At 36.6% G+C, this 24,555-nt stretch overlaps 3 protein-coding genes across 3 annotated transcripts; 2 read left to right on the forward strand and 1 right to left on the reverse strand.

The window, feature by feature from the left end:
- The first annotated feature begins 223 nt into the window (after positions 1–223).
- On the forward strand, positions 224–6,809 carry LOC133804741 (chromatin-remodeling ATPase INO80-like). Its single transcript, XM_062242881.1, has 2 exons — positions 224–1,284; positions 4,280–6,809. Exon 2 carries the CDS (start codon positions 4,375–4,377, stop codon positions 5,149–5,151), a length of 777 nt encoding a protein of 258 aa, XP_062098865.1. The 5' UTR covers positions 224–1,284; positions 4,280–4,374; the 3' UTR covers positions 5,152–6,809.
- LOC133805956 (uncharacterized) lies at positions 5,218–6,754 on the forward strand. The gene is made up of 3 exons (XM_062244101.1): positions 5,218–5,842; positions 5,959–6,321; positions 6,414–6,754. Exons 1-3 carry the CDS (start codon positions 5,218–5,220, stop codon positions 6,752–6,754), a joined length of 1,329 nt encoding a protein of 442 aa, XP_062100085.1.
- Positions 6,810–7,093: 284 nt separating the features above from the next.
- LOC133805957 (uncharacterized) lies at positions 7,094–12,350 on the reverse strand. Its single transcript, XM_062244102.1, has 7 exons — positions 12,240–12,350; positions 10,019–10,021; positions 8,862–9,716; positions 8,213–8,783; positions 8,047–8,096; positions 7,463–7,965; positions 7,094–7,130 (listed from the first exon to the last, which is right to left on the reverse strand). The coding sequence occupies exons 1-7, from the start codon at positions 12,348–12,350 to the stop codon at positions 7,094–7,096; spliced, it is 2,130 nt and encodes a 709-aa protein (XP_062100086.1).
- Positions 12,351–24,555: the final 12,205 nt, after the last annotated feature.

Genomic DNA, 24,555 nt, shown 5'->3' on the forward strand with positions numbered 1-24,555 from the left:
TCCAGGAAGCACAAGAGTTGACCGAATAACTGTTGACTCTTTCAAAGAATTCCTGGAATTTATGTTAAGCTCGAACCATTGTAGGGCTAATATTGAGCCTACTCTATACTTTGCGTGTGTTTTGGACATCATCTGGAAAACACTAAAATGCTTGTTTGAGAAAGGGAATCAAACTATGTTTACTTTCGCCCATCGAAAACCTAAAGAAAAGATATGATGAGTTCGACAATTGTATCCTGGAATCAATGAGTCATCTTGAAGTTGAATTGAAGTCAGTAGTAATCTCCAAGTGAGGGATCATGTAGATAAGCAAATTTTTGTTGACGAGGCTTTTAAGGATAAGTTGGCTAGACTAGCAACTTATGACAGACAAATTAATGCACAAGGTTGGCATGGGAAAACATAATGCACATTTGCAAATAATGCCATGCATGGGGAGTTGCTGGAAATTAGAATGGCAGTGGAGAATGATTGGAAGAGAATAGTTGTTTTCTAAGATTGCTTGGTAGCAGTCAAAACTTTGTCAGCTGGGAAAAGGTTATCAAATGGGTGCTATTGGAGTTTGTCAGAAGTTCTTAGCCTCATTACTAGATTCAGGTTTTGTAGTTTTAATTATGTTAGAAGAACCGATAATAGTTTAGCTGATGGTTTGGCAAAGCAAGCTAGAATATAGCCAAAATGCCATTGTTTTTCATAGGGAGGGACCCCTCTTGTGGTACCCATTTTTTTTTTAAGTTAATGAACACTTTTCATTCTTGAAAAAAAAATTAATACCCAAATTGATTTCATCTATAATTCACAAACCCAACTCTTATACAATTAAAAAAACCAGCTCTTTGTTCTAAAAAAATCAAACCAAATTTCAATATCACATCTCAAAATCAAAACATATATCCTTTCCTTGTTTTTTTCCTTCTTCCTCAAACAGTCACTCATTTCCATCATTTTCCCTCTTTCTCACAGATCCATGGTCGTCGGCTCTGTAGACACGAGACCCACCTTCACCCACCTCAAACGAGCCCATGCCTCACCCACGATGACTCCTGCAACCTAGAAATGAGCATCGTCGACAATGACTCTTGTATCCTAGATCCACGACCCAGAAGGAGCCACTGCCCCTCCTCCCTAAAGGGCTTCTGCTCCCTCACCTTCAGATCCACGACCCAGAACCATGACCTCTACAAGAAAAGTCGAGATATACCAAGCTTCATCATCACTCTCCTCAAAGTTCCACTCATCACCTCTTCCAACCCAGGTCGAGATCTGCCCAAGCTCTCCTCTAAGGTTTGTGCTCGTAACTTGTATCAGTAATAGAAGAAGAAGAAGAAAGGATTTATATTTTGAAAGAAACGTGTTTCAATTTTAGATTTAGGTTTTATTTTAAATTTAGTTTTAAATTCAGTTAATATAAATTAACTCCAATTTCTAATTAATTTTGGAAATGTTTAATTTTAAATTTTTAGTATTTTTTTGACAAAATTATTTTTTGTACTTTTTAACAAAAAAATAGATTTTTTATTTTAAAATACACATTATTATTTCGTTAGCTACCTAAAAAAAAATCTAACAAAAGTATTATTCAGAAAAAAAATCTAACATTCAGAATCATTCACACAGCAAAATCTCTATCAGTCATAGTTTCAACAGCAAAAATACTATTTATTTACAAATATATATATCTTGTTTTTTTAATACCAAACAATAACAAACTATTATCACACCCAATATATCATCCTAAGTATTTACATGTAAAGGGAAAATCACATAAGGTCCACACAACACAATTCATCATTGGTACCGTCGTCATTAGATTCCCTAACAACCGTCACAAATCATAATGGGTACCTGGACATATCTGACTCTTTTGCCTCTCACACTGTATCTCTGTCACCCTCATGTCAGCTGGCGGGGAACCGCTTTTGTTTATGAGAGAGAAGAAGAAAAAAGAAAACAAACAAAAACAAATCTACCTCTACTATACTATACAACAAAACATTGAAATTATTCAACCTCTTTACAGCACCAATATTAATTTATTAATTTATTGCCATACTTATTATCTGTATCCTTGTTTTTCCCGTTTCGTTATGTATGTAATTTAGCACAAATATGGGAAAAAATAACATATTGTTCTCAATTGAAGGACAAAAGAAAGATGTTAAAAATAATGGTTATGCTGTCTTATTTGGATTCAAAATACTGATTATTAATTATTTATGATTTGAGACACATAAAATAAAATTTAATAACTATTTATATTTTGTAAATATCATGTGTGGCTGATATAAATTTTTATGTCTGGGATAAAAAGCGGAGAGTTGATATTTAATGGAGAATTAGTTTTCATCTAGCTAGCTATAGCAAAATATATATATATATATATATCCTTACAGCCATATGTGTAGTTTTTAATTATTGTGGGAGTGGGTTTGAGTGAGTGCGAGAAAGAGAGGGAGATAGTACGGGTTTTCATAAAACCGCCCACATTGTACAAACCACTCACACCACATCACACCGCACCGCACCGTAATTTGTGGTTTAGAACCCTTCGCGGTGCGATTGCGGTTTGTATTTTTGCCAAACCGCACGGTGCGCTGCAGTTTGCGGTTTTAAATTTTATAAATGCGGTTCAAACCACACTGCACCGCATCATTATATATATTAATTTTTTTATATTATTTTTTTCAATTATTCTACATTTAAAGTTAATGCATAAATATTTATAATATAATATACACAATATCTAGAAAGAAATATAATGTTTCATAGGATTCTAACATATATTATACTTCAAGCTAAAGATATTCCTCCTTAATTAAAATAATATTTACTTTTATATTACATTTTTTATTTATTATTAGTTTGTTATATTTTTATTGTTTTGCTTATAGTTTATTAGCTTGTTGTACATTTAATTATTTTGTTAAACACTCTATGATTATGAGATTTATTATGAATCTTTCTTAATTATAATATTTAATTGTTAAATTATTTGGCTATAGGTATAAACTACCAAAACTGCACCGCACCACACCGTATTTTTGTGGTGCTGTTTGAGGTTTATGCGGTGCAGATTACAGTTTGGAAAATTGTTCAAACTGATATATGGTGCGGTCCAAAAAATTAGAAAAAAACCGCGCCAACCGCACCATGAAAACCCCTAGGAGATAGAGATAGTGAGAAGACGAGAAAAAGAAGTGGGGGAGTTGTGACCTTGATTTCCATTGCCGTGCTTTTGTGGCAGCCTTTATAAAAAAATTTCTTCTTTAATGCAAAAATTGTGACCCTAAAGCTATTAGCCTATCACATTGTATTATATATCATCCCAACAGTGAACACTAAGTACTAAATACTTATTCTCACTAGTAGCCACACTACCTTTCTTGTCACTCCCATTGCCCTTGGGGAACTCAATAAAATGACCCTATTTTATAAGGTAATACTAACTCTAACCCCACATTTATGTTTCTCATATTTTTAACATTATACCCATGTGAAAAGACTAGCTTACCCTTATTAACATTAGGCGTCTTCCTCCCATTTTTTCCCTTCCCATTTCGTCTTCAGCCCCTTCTCTCTCTTCCTTCTCTCTCATAAAGAGAATAAACACTCATCCTTCTCCCTTTCTCTCAAATCATCATCAAAGAGAAATCATCACAATTTTTCTTCTCACGAAGCTTTGGAAAATGATGTAATCTATCATAATTTTTTTTTTCTTCTCACCCAAGTTGAAGAAGATTGAAGATTCTCCCAAACTTGAAGAAATTTGAACATTTGATTTGATAATGAGTAAGTTTTTTTTTTATTTATAGGTTATGGGTGTCTTGTTTAATAGTTTAAATGGAATTTTGGAACTACTATACACTAAAAAATCTGTGAAAAGAAATAATTTTATGTTGAGATGACGAATTTTCGAATGATTTTCGTGATTTAGGTCACTGTGTTCACACTTTGTTCACACATTATTCACACTTAGTTCACATTTTCGCGATTTAGGTCACTGCGTTCACATTTTGTTTACACATTATTCACACTTTGTTCACACATGATTCATACTTGGTTCACGAGTACTTAACACATGATTCACATTTGGTTCACATATGATTGACACTTGGTTCACACATACTTCACACTGGGTTCACACACAGTTCACACACGTTTCACACTTGGTTCACACATGCTTCACACATGCTTGCTTCACACATTTATTTCTTATTTCTTTTGGCTAGTTTTACCTAATAACCTTTGGATTGCGAACCTTTTGTCGTATGCTATACAGGTCAAACACATATAAATATTGTGGTGTTATATAATGGATCGTGGGAACAAGTTTTGAACGAAGGTTGGTCATTTAGTGCTAAACAAAGCAAGGGTATGAAGGTGCCAAAGACTATCACTTACAATAGTCTTGTTGATCAATTGTATACTTTAATCGGAGCTGACAAGTCTCGTATTGATCTTGACTTAAATGTAATCTATCATTTTGGAAGTAAAGGTATCCCTTCATCTTTGATTAGTAATGATGATGATGTTGCTTTTTTTCTTGATGAGATAGGAACATCTATCAATCATCGGACACCCCTATGTGTGTCTACTATAGAGAAGAGAAGAAATGATCATTTGGTTACTAAAACACGTGAGTTGTATACTATTCCTCAAGTTGAAACCAAAGTGAATGATGATTTTTGCATTGATGGCAATGAAGACAGTTGTGATGATGATAATAATGATGCAGATGGTAATGAAGACAATTGTGATGATGATGATAATAATGATGCATTAAGCTCAGATGATAATGAAAATATTGATAGGCCTACCTACAATGATATACTTGTGAAGCATAATTTACAACAGTCAACCTCCAATGAAGTATTGAAGAGCCATGATTCCTCAAATAATAGAGGTCGTAAAGTAAGACAGGTTGGTGAAGATAATCTATGGAGTACTCCACTTTTGTTGAATCAAGGGGAAAAAGGCTCTACTTCAGCCTCAACAGCTCAATTACTGACATCTTCTTCGAGTATCAATTCGTGGGAAATAAAAGAGGGTCAAATATTTGAGAACAAGCAAGAGTTGAAGATGAAACTCCATCTTTATGCATTAAAGAAAAACTTTGAGTTTAAAGTAAAGAAGTCTGCGAAAAATATATAGTGTACAGTATGTGTTGATGATAAATGCAAATGGAGGTTGAGGGCTACAAAATTGGTTAATTCCAATATGTTGGAGGTTCGTAAATTTTTCGGTGAACACACATGTTCATTGGATGTTCGACATAAAGATCACCATCAGGCATCCCCATGGCTTATTGGACATGTCATAAGGAGAAAATTTGAGGGTGATAATGTTAATTACAAGCCAAGGTCAATTGTAAAAGATATGAGTTTATCATATGGAGTTCATATGAGCTATGCTAAAGCTTGGAGGTGTCGAGAGCATGCATTGGCTTACATAAGAGGTGCACCAGAATCATCATTTCAAAAACTTCCCTCATTTCTATACATGATGGAGCAAAAAAATCCTGGAACTGTTACTCATTTGCAGATGGACAATGAAGGTAGGTTCAAATATTTCTTCATGGCCTTAGGTGTTTCTATAATGGGGTTTAAAACATATATTCGCCCAGTTATATGTGTAGATGGAACCTTCTTGACTACTCAGTGTGGAGGTACTTTGTTATGTGCCATGGGACAAGGTGCTAACAAACAAATATATTCAATTGCATTTTCAGTAGTTGACTCAGAGAATAATGACTCATGGTTGTATTTTCTATTGAGGTTGAAGGAAGCGATTGGTGAAGTGGAGAATCTAGTATTCGTGTCTGATAGACATACTAGTATAGCAAGTGCCTTGACTAAAAAAATTTCTAAGGCACACCACGGTGCTTGTATACATCATGTTAGCGTGAATATTTAGGTGAAGTTCAAACTGACCATTGCCATGAAGAATTCTTCGTTGCAGCGAAAGCTTATAGAAAGCGAGAGTTTTTACCCCATTTTGAGAAGATTAAATTCAAAGATCTTGCAATTGCTCAATACTTAGAGAATCAAGTGGGTTTTGAAAATTGGGCTCGTTCTTTCTTTCCTGGTCATCGATATAATTTAATGACTACAGGTATTGCCGAAAGCTGGAACAATGTCATTGCTGAGGCACGTGGGTGGCCAATTACTTGTCTTAGGGAATTTATGAGGCACACTTTACAAAAATGGTTATTCGAGCATCGAACTGCAGCATCAGCGGCTACAGGTCCTCTTGCCACAGAAGTGGAAGCTGATTTGCGAAAGTTAGCAGACAAGTCCACTACCTCGTTCCCTTTTCCGTCTAGTCAGTATGAAATACAGTATTGGATGGTGATCTTGATGGAGATGTCGACCTGAGGAGGAAAACATGTAGTTGTAGAAGATTTGATTTGACAGGTCTTCCTTGTGAACACGCTCTAGCTGGTGCTCGAGATCGTGGCATTAGTCCATATAGTTTATGCTCCAGATTCTACACAGTTGAAGCGTGGTTGTCATCCTATGGTGGATCTGTATATACGCTGGGTAATGAAGAATCTTGGGTGGTACCAAATGACATAGGAAGTATGATGATAGCTCCTCCTTTAGTGAAGCAAAAGGCTGGTCGTCCAAAGAAGAAACGACGTTTATCAAAGGGTGAGAAGAATAGCAAACAACATAGATGTAGTAGATGTGGTGTCCTGGGCCACAATCAAGTGACGTGCACCATTGTTTGTCCCCCGCCGTTTAGACATGCTTAGTTTGTACTTTTATTGTTTTACTTTGTACTCTTCAATTGCGAAATTTGAATTTTTAGATTGGTTCAGTAATACGACTTTTTGTGTTAAAGTTTGTTGTTTCGGACACACCTAATTCATACATGCACGTAAATCACACATAATTCACACATAGTTCACATCTAATTCACACATATTTCACACGTGGTTCACACATAATTCACACATAATTGAAACCTGGTTCAAACTTAATTCACACCTAATTCACACATAGTTCACACCTGATTCACACATATTTCAATCCCGATTCACACATATTTCAATCCTGATTCACACTTAATTCACACCCAATTCACACATAACTTAATAAGATAAAAGTGACAAAGATTTATCCATTCCACTATTAAGATGAAATAAACGAAGTCATTCAATACCATTTAATGAGATGAAGTTGACATAGTTTCTTCATACATCCAAAAGTAAGATACATATATTTAAATAAAAGACAACTGTGGTTGTAAGTTATGGTAAAACAAATCTACACAAGTCTTTTTTCTAAAGAAATCCATGTTGTCGTCATTTACTTTGGATAGCGGTTTTTTGGCTAGCAAGTACTCCAGATGTTTGATGACATATACCCCACAATCGCCACTGCAAAGGAAATAAAGTTTTTTAATTATTGGAGGACCATAGTGATTATTTGCAATATAAATATGGTTAACAGAGTTATACCTAGTTTTGGTCTGTGGCACTTTTTCTGTGCCAAGTCTTGTGATCTCAAAACGCACTTTCTCTGCTTGTAGTTGGACATCTTTCCTATGACTTAACAACCCACTGGATTGAATTAGAAATGGTAGCATTTTTCCCCATCTGCTCATTTTATTCTCAAACTCCTTGTTGGAGACCACAGTGATATCAGCGTCATAAGCTTTTATAAGATAGCTTGTCAATGATATCTCTAACAACACCCAATGTGTCCCAAAAAAATTAATCGGGGTAAACACATCGTCAATGTCTTTCCAACTCCTTTTGAAATTGTTATCATCACCTACCAAGTAATCAAGCACTTCTTTTGGCCAAATGTAGCTTGATTTGATTTTCCTCTTGTTGAATTGTTCCCAATGTGGTTCGAAGAACTGTTGGAACATAGAATCCACGATGGTGAATCTTTCGGAGTAAGTCTTCTTGTAAGTGTACACTCGTTCTTTCATTAACCCTAAAGCTGCATAAATGTGCTGCATGCCAAATATTATAAGTATATATACATCACATTCAAATTATATATATTTAAAAAAAAATTATTTCAGTAGTCTTACCAGTCCGTCCAGCCATGTACGTGGTGTAAGTAGCTGAATAAACCATTTTGCTGTGCACGAACCAACCAAGAGAAAATAGGCTTATCATTCTTTTTTAAACCAATTACCCATTTCTTAAAACGTCTCATTTGCTTTTAGTCATATGGTTGTAGGGGATTAATTTCACAAGGATCAGTTACAATTGTCTTTGCTTTCTTTTTCTTCCTAGTTGGATCAGTAAACTCGGAACCAAAAATTCTTTTCGTTGGAACCCTCCTTCTCTTGAATTCCACCCCAGCCATATCTTCATGAGATACCACCTTACAGCTAGGGCTATCTTCTCCAACAACGTGCTCCATAATAAATGTATGGTGTGGTGAAGCAAGATGCTCATCTGATAATGAATCCTCAGAATCACTACCTTTACGTTGCGAGAGCACTAATTCAATTAGATAATCCAACTTCTCCTCCATTCTTTGTTGGTTACTTTTCAAAGTGTCAATATCAGCTAACAACTTTTCGTGGTGGGTGTTAATTGGAGTTGGTATCTCTTTCTGGTCTTGCTCGTGACGATGCCCATCTGCTACATCGGGCTTTGTGGGAGATTCCTCACGTTCTTCCCTTTCAAACTCCAATTCCACATCATTGTCTACAAAGCTAATAACACATCCCATGAGTAGTTCATCTGGTCCTTGAATAATAGAGTCATGAAATTCTTTCTCTTCGGGTCTTGGATTGAGCGTGGCCTTCACAAGATTCTGCAACAAAATAATAAATTAATAAGGTATAAACATTACTTATAAATCACAAACTCAAATAAAATCTTAATGACTTACACTTTTTTTCTTAAATACACCTTCAATATCTTTCTCTTTCAGCATTTTATGCGCTGACCAGCTAAGCATTCTTGGAAAGGCAAGGGGTTGTTGATCAGCAAATGCAGAGAACTTTGTGAAAATTTCATAGGCCCAATATTGCAGAGCAATGGCATAACCATAAATTGTGTACTGAGGTGCTGGTCTTTTTCTCTTTTGCTCAACATTCTTCAAGTATTTATTCCTTAGCCTTTCCATATCTTTTGTCAAGCCGAATAATGTCTTCTCGTACGATAATCTCCCCCAAGGATAGTTGAAGAAGTCATCTTCATTTTCCACCATGGAAAGGACATCAATAAAGCATTTCTTCTTTGGTTCACTAGGTAATAAAAGAGAGTCTACCAAAAAACATAGACTTAATTTCCATACGTCTTCTTTCACATCGCACCTTTTGAATCCATCTTCCAACTCTTCAGAAGACAAACATTCTTTATTGTTCAAGTATGTCTGGAGAAGTCTTTTACTCTTGGTCATTTCTTTATACTTTGCCTGATCCGGAGAAATTCCACAATTCAATCCAGTGATCAAACCAAATTCACTAATTCCAAACCTTGTATTCTGACCACAAATATTAAAATTCAAGCAGTATTCGTTCTTTCCTCTACCAACAACTCTCCTAAGCGGTAGCTGGTGAATAATAACTCCAGAATATTGTAGAGGCGGAGCTAAGAAGAATTGCTTGAATGGTGACTGTTTCGCTCGTTCCAACAAGTCAAATGTTGTGAACTTCGTTATTATTGTACTCATAATGCTCCCTCCCCTATACGCAGCCTTTGCTGGATAATGCCTTTCAGTAGGAAGCATGAGGAGTGACATCTGAAAAGGTAAATTAAATAAGCGCTTAATACATAACTCAGATATATTCACACTTTCTTCACATATGGTTCACACATGGTTCACGCATAGCTCACCCAAATTCACACCAACCTCACACATAATTCACACCAAATTCAGACATAGTTCACACTAAATTCACCTCTATTCACACAAAATTCTAACAAAGTTAGTATTTAACAAATATATACACATAATAATCCATAAGCCATCCCACTGTTGGTCTTGCTTGAGCTAAGATATTTCTCAATCAAAAACTCAAAACCTAAAAAAATATTACTTACATTCTGCAGAAATAAAATGATATTTCAAATGAGTTTTTCTATATCATTAAAAGATACTAGTTTTTCAATTAAATTCACATATAAACATTAAAAGAACATAAATTATTGTGAAGTACACACTCCATAAGGATTCAATTAAAAACAATTGAGATAAATATGGTACCTATTCTTTAGCTACTTTGAGCATGTTTGGCATTTGATAATACTCATTCATATATTTGATAACAAACTAGTGCATTTGAGTTACAAGTTCCTTCCACAATTGATTTTCACTTATATATCATACATAATATGCTAATAAATTTATTACAATAAACAAAAAGAAATATATACACACTAGAAATTGAGGCCGTGCAGTTTTATAATAATTCACACATTATTCACCATAAGTTCAGAACATGGTTCACACACCATTCACACCAAATTCACACATGGTTCACACATCATTCTCACATCGTTCACCATAATTTCAAAACATGGTTCGCACATCGTTCACACACTATTCACACAAAATTCACACACTATTCACACTAAAATCACACATGGTTCACACCAACTTCACTTCATACATGGTTCACACTAAATTCACACCACAATCACACATGGTTCACACCAATTTCACACATTGTTCACACTGAAATTATATATGGTTCACAACAACTTCACTTCACACCAAATTCACTCCTTATTTCCCAATTAAAACATGCCTCAAGTAGTTAGAAATTTAACCAAAGTCCAAACCTTACATTCTTCTAACATGTTTCCAACCACAACCATCAAATCTCAAAGCATCAATATGAAAAATTCAAAATAAAACAAAGAAGTCATAAATAATATAACAACAAGGGATCCCAATAACAATACATTGGACTAGGGTATCGGGCTTGCAAGGGGAGTGTGGGGTCTTAGGTGTTGTAAACCTTGGGCTCCGGCGACGTGGGCTCGACGATATGGCTGTGAAGCACGGCGAGGCAGCAATGTGGGTTTGTGGGGTCGGGAGCAAGCGGAGGGGATGGGGGTTGTGGTAGATTTGAGAGAGAGAGAAGGAAGAGTGTAAAAGGGGCTGAAAACGAAATGGGTAAGAAAAAAAGGTGGCTGTGGAGATGATGATGCAACTGGGAGGACATGCATCGGTGTGAGATGAGGTGGGTGCTGGCCGGAGACGACAACACCACCGCAGCTTCGACGAGAAGATAGTTGGGTTTGGGAGGGAGGGTTTTCAACGGGAAGGGGATGAGAAGAGTGAAACTGAAATAGGGTCCTTTCTAATTATTTGTTTAACAAAGGGGTAATTTTGTCCTAAAGAGTCAAAAATGTGAAAAACTTTAACTAAGGGTTAGAGTTATAAATATAGGGCTGAATAGGGTTAATTAGTGTAGTTACCCTTGCCCTTCTTTTGGGTCCCAAGCCATTCGTTTTACTTTTCTCTCTTTTTTTTTTTTTACAAATAATAGTCTTATTAGTCAAATATGAGGGATGATAACGATATAATGAGTCAATGAGTTATTATAACCACTTTAACCTCAACATCTACAATCACTCAACCTTACTTGATTCCACAAAATGTAATGGTAAAATTGAGAAAAATAGTGCCACACTAGTTTAAAGTAACATTTTAAGGAATGATTTTGATTGAGAATCACTTGTTATTACTAAGATGTCTTTAAAGATACAGGCTCTCAATGAGTACATAAAAATCAAATATTAATAACTCAAAATGGTTAAGGGGTGAATGAGAAATTATCACCTAAAGTAGGCAAAATGATAAGCGAAAATAATAGGATTTGTGTTAGTCACACATAAATTTGAATACCCTTTCAAAGGGGTATATATAGAATTTCATATAATTATCTTAGAAAGTTGATAAGCAGTGAGGCTCTCTTTTGCGCTCGCAGGAGGGGTGCAAATTCATTGTGGGTGGAGCAAAATTACATGCGACTTATGGGTGCTTACACGCCTTGTGGGCACGAAAGCAAGCCCAAAAAATCTAGTCTGTGTTGGACTTCTTTTGCTACCCATAATTTATTTTCCTTCCAAATTTGACAAGAATATTCTAGAATAGTCTAAACAAATTTGGGAGATCTCATCCTTGCCTTTCACAAAAATTTCTTCAATTTTTAAGCAGTTACCTGAAATTGACTTTTTGGGAAGTTACCCATTTTTGTTTGCTTGATTCTCAAGCACTTGGTCCCCCTTGAAGACTATAAATAGAGGGTTTCACCTCATTGTTAGACATACCATTTGAAATTTCTCTCTTCATTTTAAAAATTATCTTCCTCACTCTCTTGGTTCCTCGTTGAAGATCCTCTAAGTTCATACCATCTGGTGTCATAGCTCTCCTAGTCCTCAGTCAGATCTTGGCGGTGTTCTTAAGCATTGGTCAGTTCGTTAGGAGTATAAGCAAGGTGCTTGGCTGCTGCTAATATACCGTTTTATCCTGGAAGACAAGTGTTGTTAGCAATCCTCTAGCACCCATGGAGGAGGCATAATTATTTTAAGGAGATAGTGGTGCACTAGACTCGGTTTGACGCAAAAGCGATATTTATAATACATGTGCTTTAATTTATTTTAATATATTTGTACTCTCTTCATCTTCACTTCTCACAATATATGTTTATGTTAGGTATTTTATATCAATATCACATGTTATTTATTTTCTTTATAACCAATATCACATGCCTATTTTCTAACAATCTTAAAACAAATATTTGTTAAATGTGTGTTATTACTTATATTACTAATATTGATATTGCCTAGTCACTGTGTAATTTATTATTACCTATTAATATATTGTGATTGTGGAGAAGTTTGTTTTTGAACTTGTATAAATACTCACTAGAGAAGTTTTGTCAGGGAAGTTGGGCTTTTAGTGGGACAATTTGTGACCCCAACAGACTCTCCTGGGAACTGAATATTTTCAAAAGACTAGACTTGTTGAGGCAAGAGCATGGATCCTTCTAGAGTTTTTTGGAAATTTTCTACCTAGGTTTATTTTTTATCTAGAAAATTAACACTTTCGTTATGTATTTTTCTGAAATGTCAACTAAGTCCAAAATGGATGGTGTGACTGTTGAAGGCCAGAATCTAGGAATAAATCCTACTATGGGCCTAGTGACAACCCTTGCTGTGGGCCAAGGGGCAACCTCTGATATGGAAAAGATGTCGATGATGTCTTATCCTAGCATTCTACGGAAGAAGTTTGATGGGTAAAACTTCAAGAGGTGGCAACAAAAGATGTTCTATCTGACCATTCTGAATCTCGCAAGAGTCTTGATAGAGGATCCTCATAACTTGAAGGAAGTTGAGACTGATGTCCAAGACATTGCTGCTATGAACGATTGGAGGAAATAGATAATCTATGTCGGAACTATGTCATGACTTGTTTCGACAATTCTCTGTATAATGTTTATCTTTAGAAGAACTCAGCTAAAGAACTTTGGGAGTCTTTAGACCATAAATATAAGACTGGGGATGCTAGCAACAAGACATTCATCGTGGGCCGCTTTTTGGACTGTAAGATGGTTGACTCCAAAACTGCCATCAGTCAAATTAAAGAGTTTGTGGTCATCTTGCATTAGATCCATGCAGAAGGAATGACTCTAAGTGATAGATTTCAAGTGGCATCCATCATTGACAAGCTACCACCTTCATGGAGGGACTTTAAGAATTACCTTAAGCACAAGCAGAAGGAGAAGGGCACTTAAGATTTCATTATCAGACTTCGGATTTAAAAGGACAATAGGACCTCTGAGAGGAAGTCAACTGCCTCCTATGTGGACAAAGCTAATGTATTGGAGTATGGTCAATGCTCCAAGGCCAATAAGAACAACAAAGTGAAAGGGTCCATCCAAGCTGGGACTGAAGGGAGGAATCTCCAAGAAACCAAAGTTTCAGGGAAAGTGCTACAATTGTGACAAGCTTGGTCACAAATCTTCTAATTGTAGATTGCCAAAGAAGAACAAAAACAAAGAGGCCAACATCATCGAGACGGTGACTCAAGAAGTTTCTAAAATCAATATCTCGGCAGTGGTGACTGAAATCAATTTGGTAGGATCAAACCCAAAAGAATGGTGGATTGACATTGGGGCAGCCCACCATGTCTGCTTTGACAAGAAGATGTTCTCCACCTTCGAGGTATTGAAAAATGGAGAGAAGATGTTCATGGGAAATTCTGCTACCTCTGAGATAAAGGGCCAAGGCAAGGTGATCTTGAAGATGACTTATGGGAAAGAAGTAACACTGAACAACATTTTGTATGTGCCTGATATATGCAAGAACTTAGTGTCTAGTTCACTGTTGAACAACCTTGTCATTCGCATGGTGTTTGAGTCAAATAATTTACTTTCACTAAGAGTGGAATGCATGTGGGAAGAGGTTATATGAGTGGAGGAATGTCCAATTTATGGCATGATAGACTAGGACATGTTAATTATGATTCTTTGGGCAAACTTATTAGCACGAACCATTTACCAACATTTGAAATAGACACTAAACATATATGTGAAACTTGTGTAAAGGAAAAACTAATAAGATCATCATTTCATAATGTTGAAAGAAATACAAAACTACTTGAATTAATTCATAGTGATCTATATGATTTAAAAATAATTCAAACAAGATGTGGTAATAAGTATTTCATTACCTTTATTGACGATAGCACGAAATATTGCTATGTATATATGCTTAAAAGTAAAGATGACGCTATAGAGAAATTCATTCTTTATAAAAATGAAGTTGAGAATCAATTTGACAAGAAAATCAAGGTCTTAAGGAGTGACCGAGGTGGTGAGTATGAATTACCTTTTGTTGACTTCTGTGCTCAACATGAGATTATACATGAGACCACAACTCCTTATTCTCCTTAATCAAATAGTGTAGCTGAGCGAAAGAATCACACATTGAAAGAAATGATGAATGCGATGTTGTTAAGTTCTGGTCTAGCCCAGAACAAGTGGTGAAAGGTTATTCTTACAGCTAATTACCTTTTGAATAAGGTACCTAAAAAGAAAAGAGATCAAACTCCATATGAACTATGGAAAGCTAGAAAGCCATCCTATAATTACCTTCGAATGTGGGAATGCCTTGAAAAATTTGTAGTATAACTACCAAAATTGGTAAAAGTTGGTCCAAAAACCATTGACTGTATGTTCATTGGCTATGCTCAAAATAGCAATTCATACTGCTTTCTTGTGTAAGAATCTAATATACCTGATATACACAAGAATACAATAATGTAGTCGAGTAATGCATCATTCATTGATGTATACACAAGATCTAAGGAAATATAAAAATAAATTCCCAACCCAATAGTACCATATAATTAACGATCCATCATTCAACCATACATTCAAAAAAAAAAATCATCCATTCAAAAAAAAAAAAATCAACATAAATATAAAAAAATGAAAGAAATCCACAAAGCATTTAATGAATACATATATGTAGACCACTCGGTTACTAATTGTTGGTATTAATTTGAATAAAATCAGGGACGTAGCGGAAGGTTGGCACTAATACAAAAACTGGCATTTGTGTCAGTTCCTAACTGCCACAATTGCGTTTTTGCGTCAGTTTTCAAAGTGACGCGGAATCCCATGACGCAAACCAGGCTGGTAGTTCCCCACTGATGCAATTGCTAGGCATTTGCGTCAGTGGGGAACTGTGAAAAATCTCGCATTTGTGACAGTTAGACATTAAAGCAAATGCCTAGCAATTGTGTCAATGGGGAACTGCCACAAATGTTAAAAAACAAGGTTTTTTGCATTAGTTTAGAATGGTCACATAAAATATTAACCAGGAAAATTGCAAATGTTTATGCCAATTTCCCTAGCCTATTTTGAGAAAATAATAATAATAGTAGAAACAGAAAAACAACACCAGAAACATAAAAATAGCAACATAAATAGAAAAACAACAACATAATTTTCTTAAACATTTGTGATCAAATCTACAAAAGTAATTCAGATTTCAAAGTTAATCTATGTATATAGTTATAACTTGTGTTCTAAATTTATATGTATTAAACACTACTTAAACTAAAATTTCCTCATCAACTTGCTCATTTGCTAACTGAGATATTCCATGATTAATTCAGTCCACTCATCCCGTATCTCGTTGATTTTGTCAGTCGAATATGGTGCCGTATTCATAAAACTAATTAGGAAATATTTAAAATGATAAGTTAGAAATCATCCAAATAAAATCATGAGGGATGATTTAAATTAAAATTAAAAGATAAAATAATACCTCATTTTTGAAGTAGGTCTTTAGTCTAGGCTGTGAAATCAACTCTCTAGCAAACTTCATAATGTAAAAGTCACACTCGGTTGGTTCAGTTTGGTTTCGACACTATTACAACATAGTTATCCAAATTTAAGTATTATATTTAGCAATTTATAATAAGAATAAAAATATGTCAAAAACTTTAATACGTTAAGTAATAATTTACTTTCTTTAGGAACACAAACTTTTAGTTTGATGGACTCTTTTTCTCTTCGGTGTGTATCATATTGATCCAATGCCCTGCACAAAATATTAATATTTACCCAGATATGAGTTTTGAATGAAATCATAAATTAATTAATTAATATGTATAACTTACATGATAATTGTCTCCTTGATTTCCAGACGAAAACGTGAGTTTACAGGATCTAAAAAAGCTAGCGAATGACTGTGTGGCTGAATTAATACTAACATCCAATGATAGCTACAACCAAAAAAAACTTGTGTAAGATATTTATCAAATATATATATATATATATGAATATAAAATTAAGTTGACTTACTTGTTGTTCCAAGGACAAATTAGAATTTGTGTCTCTAGCTCCATCTGTAGAAACTCATCGAAGAGATATTTAGTTCGTGCTTCATTAGTTCCTGCATTAATGGACAATAAAGTAGGATGCATGAAAGTGTACTTGTGGTTCAACCCCTTCGTTTGCACTAAATCATAGAGCAACCTACATATAATTAATAAAGTGAATAAACTATTAAATTTGAAGTCACACTAATTAAACTAAAAAATTATAAACACCATTGTACCTCATATATAATGCCAGCTCAGTCTATCCAATCATCTCATAGTAGAAAAAGTAGAGGATATCATCTTTCCCTAACTGAGCATTGTATATGAATCTAAATACCCTTTCTACAATTGGAATTTCTACCACATGGTTACTTTTCCATCGATCAATAACTTCAGCAAACACTTCAACATTCTTGTCATAGGCACTTCTGTAGGCCCTTGTGTCAATGGCTCTATCATTTTTTTTGATTGTCTTGGTTGTTGAGTACAGGGCGCAAGTGGCTCATTCATTTGTTGATTAGTAAGGATCCAATGTTGTGGCCATCCAACATCGTACCCGACTGCTTGTGCAACCAATCTATATCCTTCAATTGTAAGTGGATGCAGTAAACTGCGTTCTCTTGAATGGCTACATCAACTCTCACACGATAATTTACCGGAGGTAGCTGAACGCTATGTATTTATGTGCAACAGGTACTTAAAAGTTTCCCCTCTGCAACTATATTTTGTGTCAAACCAAGACACAACTTACAATTAATCTATTACATTACAAAATAATAGAAGTTAGATTTTTCGATAAACTAGTTTATTTTTACTTTATCCAATATATGAAATAATGAGTTAATAGGAAACTATTACCTCATCAGGAAACATTGAATGTGGTGGTGGGGGAGCACATGGTGCATGTGTAGGTGGTGCAGGAGCATATGGTACCTGTGAAGGTGGTCGGTGAGCATATGGTGCATGTGTCGGTGGTGGAGCGGCATATGGTGTGTGTGGTGTGTTTGAGGCTCCTCCTACACTCGAACCAGAGGCATTTGATGATCCAAATGCATCGCTCTATTGAGATGCAATATATGCCATCAACTAGTTTAACTTTTCCTCCTATTGATGTGCCCTTTCTTCAGATTGACACCATTTCTCTTCAAGGTCTTTATAACGAGCTTCTTCCACACCTTTTTTCTTGTGATTGAATCTTCTTGGTGGTGGGACATGAAAAAATGTACGGGGAACAACATGTGCACTGATCCCCCTAACCCGTCCCCCATGCTCTAGAGTGCCTAATTGTAAGGACCCGACTCACTTAAAGACCTCGGACCATTAAAACTACTAAGACATAAATATTATTTTTGAAGACATAGATAAAATAATAGAACTTTATTAGAAAATCCAAAATACGGGATCCCATTTTTATTACATAAAATCATAAAGAAAACAAAACCTTTAATTAAATGTTCAAATACTAAATGCAGAAAATCATAAATACATAGTTAAAAAGACTCAAAACATAAACGTCATCCTCGATCTTTCCCATCAGTCCAATCATTTAGTTCTTGCCAGATAAACATGCCAAAGCCACCTAGAATCCGTCCCGCCTTCCATGTTCATTTACTTGCAACATCTAAATAAAAATGAATGAGCCTAATGCCCAGTAAGGAAAAACTACAAAAACATATCATAAAACGTAAAACATAAATCATAAAACGTAAAACATAAATCATAAAATGTAAACATAAATCATAAGACTACAAATTAATGGCCATTAACTCATTACCATTGTATGTGATAGAAACTATAACGCCCCAAACTCTAGGGACCATTACAGTGTGCCTTGTAAATAGTGCTAAACTCGTTAATCGGGTCATTTGGCCAAAATCTTGTAACTAAGTATGATTAGCAGTTTAGGGATTAAAAACTTTGGGGAAGATGTAACGTTTACTGTATACATTGGGATCCCAAAAATATAATTTAAAGGCGTATTATAAGAAAATATTTACAACAGGCCGATCTAAGCGGCAAAACAGGGTTTAATTCTAGTCCCTCTTTCAACCCTCGGCCGTGGCGGTCGAGCAGCTGCATATGTACATGTCGTCACCTAAGCTCTCCATCTCAAGGATGGTCCAACTTTCTTTTGCCTTTACCTGCACCACATAGCACCCGTGAGCCGAAGCCCAGCAAGAAAACTTAATATGCTCATGAACAGTAATAATAGGTCATCAAATCATAAGGCACACGCCAAGCAAATATAGCCCTAACCATATAGGCAAATGAGTTCATGTAATGTTGAGTATAACACATCAACCAATGATCACAATAATCATCCAGGGCTTTTAGCCCAAAATAAAAAGAGTGACAGTGGTACAGTCACTAAGGTGGGTCTGTTCCCTTTATAAATAAGTGATCCTTTCACTAGATTAAATAGGATAGGTGCATGATGACTAGTGACCAACGTAACCTTCCTCATGACCATAGAGTCATAACCATGGAGTACTGCTCCCTAGCCATGTGACAAGCTTCCACCTAGGCCTTTGGCCCTGGCTCTGAGTAACTAATCTTAGACTAGACAAGCGCTTATAAATTTCATCGACCTTAGGTTCGGTCCAGCATTAATACCCCATATGAGTCATTCAATGCTGATATCGATTAGATCTAATCTTCATTCGACCCTGCATACAGGACGCTTATGTCGTTTCTGACTCTTAGGTCAGTGATACGCGACCAGTTCTGATTCTGAACAATTGGTACCATACACAAGTAAGCAATGCCACCAAACATATATCATATGTCAAATATTCGAATACAGGGCATTTAACATGCTTACTCAACAATTACTAGCACAATTAGGATCATGCATAAACAAAGAGGCTCAAGCTCTGAACAATATCATATTCGGTATACATAGCATGTCCTAATCATATGTTTCTCATGCATTACATTTAAGCATTCAACATGCATCAAGAATAACCATGCATGTCACATATACACAGGGTGCAGTTTTCTTACCTCGGGTTCGAGCAAGAATTAGAGAAAGAACGACCCTTGAGAACGATCAATCCTTAATCCTTTAGCGGTTACCTAGTCATAACACAAAAAATCTCCAATTAATTAAAATCAACCAAGAAAGGGTCTTGGTCTAAACCCCACTCTCGGAACCCCGAAATGTACCCACACAGTGGGTAGATTCGATCTCGGGCCTTAAGGATAGAAACCTCGAGCCAAAAACCCTTAAAAACACTCAAAACGGGGTTCTGAAGAAACAAGGCAGCACTACAGCGCTACCCTCCTAGCACCCCAGAACTCTTCACAGAGCCAAACCACCCTAGCTTCCCCTGCAGGTAGCGTTGTAGCGCCCTATACTGGGCGCTGTAGCGCTACCTTGAGCCAGCAACTGCCCAAAAACTTCATCCTTCGATTCCACCATTTCTAACCCAAACCAAAAGCTTCCAAACATCAAATTAAGTCCCAAATGAACCCAAATACGATCCTCACATGCCTCAAGCATCACAACCCCAAGAACCCTAGCCAAAACTCCAATCAATTCCCAACTTTTCAACTCAAAAACCAACTGAAACTTAACTAAGAAAACAAAGCAAAACCAAGAGTTCTAATGGCTAAAAACTCACCTCAATCTCAACAACACACCCTCTTTAGTGATGGAGCATAACCCTAGCTTATTCCAGCTTGGTTCCTTGGCTTGATTCCTCAAAAAGAGCTTGAAAATTCAAGGAGAAATGGAGGAGAAAAAACCATTGGGAGATAAGGAAAGCAACACTTTGTTTTCCTCTTCTTTCTACAGCCTTAATGGCTGATATAAATCTTTAAGGGTGAAAAGACCTAAATGCCCTCAAGTCTAAAATAAAGCCTTAATAGTCACCAAGGGAAAAATCGTCCTTTCGCACCTATTTCATTAATCATAATTAACACCCTCCAATTCCCACTATTCTCAATATTCTCAAATACCCATAAATTATATCCCATTACCCTTTAATTCCCGGTAATGCTCTAATCATTAGAATTACCCCGAGACCCACCCCGAGCCTCGAGCTTAAACCCGTTATGACCAGATCGAACACTTGCATTCCATGATCGTCTCATGCCGAAAGGCTCGAACAATGCACATATAATGTGGTACCATTCATAACTCACCCACATGCACGAAAATACACAATTACGCCCTTAACGGGCCAAATTACCAAAATGCCCTTATAATTATAAATACACCCATATGCATGCATTTATCGTCATATAATAATATAATTCACATAAACATGCATATAATCACCAAATAATATAATAAACCAATTATGGCCCTCCCGGCCTCCTAATCAAAGTCCTAACCCTTATTAGAAAATTCAGGGCATTACAACTATCCCCTCCTTATAGAAATTTCATCCTCGAAATTTACCTAAACAGCCTGGAATAAGCATTCCGCACAACTGATTCCAGTTTCCCAAGTCGTTCTCTCGACCTCACTGTTCCTGCAACATACCTTAACCCAAGGTACACTCTGTTCATCAGAACCTTATTACTTCTGTTACAATCTGAACTGGCTATTCCTTACTGGAATACTTAACCTTAGCCTTCAGATCCTTATAACTCAACTCATGAGTTCCTTTAACTCATGTCCCCTGCATGGAAATACATAACACACTGCATTCAACTGACAGTGCCAAAGAAAAGGCTGATCCATAGTCAACCTAACCAGTCTTATCCAAGACTCAACTGCCGAGATAATCTAGGGCTTAGCTTGCCCTTAACTCCTCACCCCTTTCCATGGTGATACTTTAAGGAAGATACATTCTTCTACCTAGAATTCCACGTTCCTACTTTTCAATTCAGTAAAACTTTTCCATTTATTCTGAGAAGTGAGCATCCAAGCTTCAACCTTTAATAATCTCAATTGTCCCCTGAACCAGCTCAGAATCCAGATATATATTAACTCATTCATCTTATAAGATGTTCTTCCAATAATAATTGGATAACCCTCTCTCTCTGATTTACCATCAGTCTAAGAGTAATAAACTATACTGAATTCCATCTATATACTCATTGCCTTCTTAACCCTTCCAAAACCTGGAAGTCACACTAGAGTCTTCATCTGATAAGATAGACCCTGAGTTTCATGAAGGCATTGTATTCCTTTCTCACATAGGGATCTGAATACTGATCAACTGTATTGTTTACTCATTCTTACTGGTAGAAGTGAACTCACTTGGACTACTGGTCCATCATGACTCAATGCTCTCTTATTTCCATTATAAAATACTCAAAGGCTACCATGTCCTCATCGATTCCTGACACTCTGATCTGACTCGCTAACAGGCTAAGACCTTTACTACACATCCATTACATCCCTCTCCATCTCAGGCCATCACTATGAAGCTTTCATATCTTGTTACATTTCCATGATGCCTGAATGAAGAGAATAGAAGAATAACACAAGATTCATCCAGAATCTCCCAATTAATTCCAGTGTCCATCAGATTCTAAATCCGACCTTCATACCTCAACAAATTCATATCTGACAATGCACAACTCTTAGCTAATCCAGTTAAGACATTCTCCACAATCTTCCTATCTGTGGTTCACTTAATTGTCTTTCCTTTTGATCTTCCCTGAGATGGTAATCTCAAACATAAATCTGGCCACCTGGCCCACCAGAAACTCTACCCTAGTTCTGGTCAAATCCTTTAACCAACACGTTGCATAGGCAATCACTTTTCCCTGTTACTGAGGTGTCACAACAACCTCCAAACTAATTCTGATCTACAAGAAGACTCAGAATTAATTCCCAAGGCACTTGCAATATCCTTACCATCCAAGGAAACTCTTGCCCCCAAAGTGTTCCTTGACTTTGGAAAATCTTCACAGAGAAATCATCACAATACCATCGTCCAAGACGATCACAATCCCCATTCGAATAAACCTTTGAATGCCCTGTTCACCTGATTCATACACACTTAGCATTAAACAGATCCTTTATTTATCCTTTTTCCTCGATCTCTAACTGGTACTAACCAGATCAAAGATCCCCCTTAGAGAATTCTGTTTTACTCGGTAACTGAACCTTAAGTTCTTACAACCCTACTGAACCATTCAAAACAGTGCCTTAAACCTGATTCCATCCCTGGCAAAACCCCTGGAAACACATCCAGAACTCACAGACTAGCCCAGCCTGTCCCGATCCCACTGGTGCAATCTAAGTGGTATCCACCACACTAGCTAAGAATTCCATGCATCTCCCTGCACTAGAGCTCTAGCTCTCAATACAGATGACATAAACATATTAAATCCATGCACAGTGCCAACTGCCACAAGGCTTTCCACTCTTAAACCCAAGAGACACTATTCCTTTCTTGCCATATAAAATTGCTTCATAATTACTTAACCAATCCATACCCTGGATCAAAACAAAGCCAGTCATAACCAGCTTTATCCAAGTCACTAATGAGTCCTTCAACAATAATTCACCTAATCACTTAAATTACCAATACAATATCACTTTTCATCATAACATAACCATATGACCTGTATATCACTTTATACCTCTCTATATGCAACAAATAAGGAACAGCATGGCACCAAATCGGCCAGCACAAAATAAAGATCAAAACCAAAAACTGACCTGCCACCCCCGAGGAACCAGTCTCGGTCTCAGACTCTGACTGCCTCGGAATAAACACTTGAGCTGGAATCGAGCTGTCTATCCCCTTTTGCTCATGCTCTCTTAGCCTTGGGCAATCCCTCTTGAAATGCCCAACCATGCCACATGCAAAACATACCCTTGCTCGACATTCTACCAGATGACGCCTCTTGCACCGAGTGCATACTGGACGAGTCTTCCAACCTTCATTCTTGCTTGCTTTAATAAGTGGAGATACCACTATATGAGCAACGTGCTCTCTGGCACTCTTCTTCCCATCTCTTATGCTCTCAACAGCAAGAGCCTTCTCTACCACCTGAGCATAGGTAGAGACTTCATGCACTGGGGAAACTCTAATGCCCTGAGCTATTCCAGGATTCAAGCCCTAAGCAAACTTTTCCTTCCGAGATACATCTGTGGGTACCATGTCTAAAGAAAACTTGGCCAACCCATCGAATCTGTTAACATACTCGGCTACTGTTGCTTTTCCTTGAACGAGATTCAGAAACTCATTCATCTTAGCAGTCTTAGCTGCATCACAGTAATACTTCTCATTAAACAGCTGCCTAAATTCTTTCCAATCCATCATAGTTGTGTCTCGTGTCTGGGATACTACTTCCCACCACGTCCGGGCATCATCCCACAATACATTTGTTGCACAGATCACCCTATCATGACCCACCGGCCCCATACTATCAAGAATTGAACTGATCATGCCCATCCATTGCTCAGCTCCGAATGGATCTAGGCCTCCCTTAAATACTGGAGGGTAATATTCCTGGAATCTTCCACAGAGAAATTCCCACCCGTTCTCAACCCTAGGCTGAGCCAAAGCTGGTGCCACTCTTGGCACAACAAAGTAAGAGGTGCTCCCCAACAGATTCTGCTATTGCTTCAAACTCCTAATCTCTTCCTCCTGCCTCTGCAATCTTGATTGCAAATTTGTGAGCATCTACTGAAAATTCATAAGAGCAGATGAAGAACTAATACCCTGGCTGTAACTCCCAGCCTCATTATAACCACCACCATGCCTCATTATCTGCATTGAATATAAACCTGCTGATTGAATCTGCAGTCAATAATTTGACC

The sequence above is a fragment of the Humulus lupulus genome, chromosome X (assembly GCF_963169125.1).
Source record: "Humulus lupulus chromosome X, drHumLupu1.1, whole genome shotgun sequence".
NCBI lineage: Eukaryota > Viridiplantae > Streptophyta > Magnoliopsida > Rosales > Cannabaceae > Humulus > Humulus lupulus.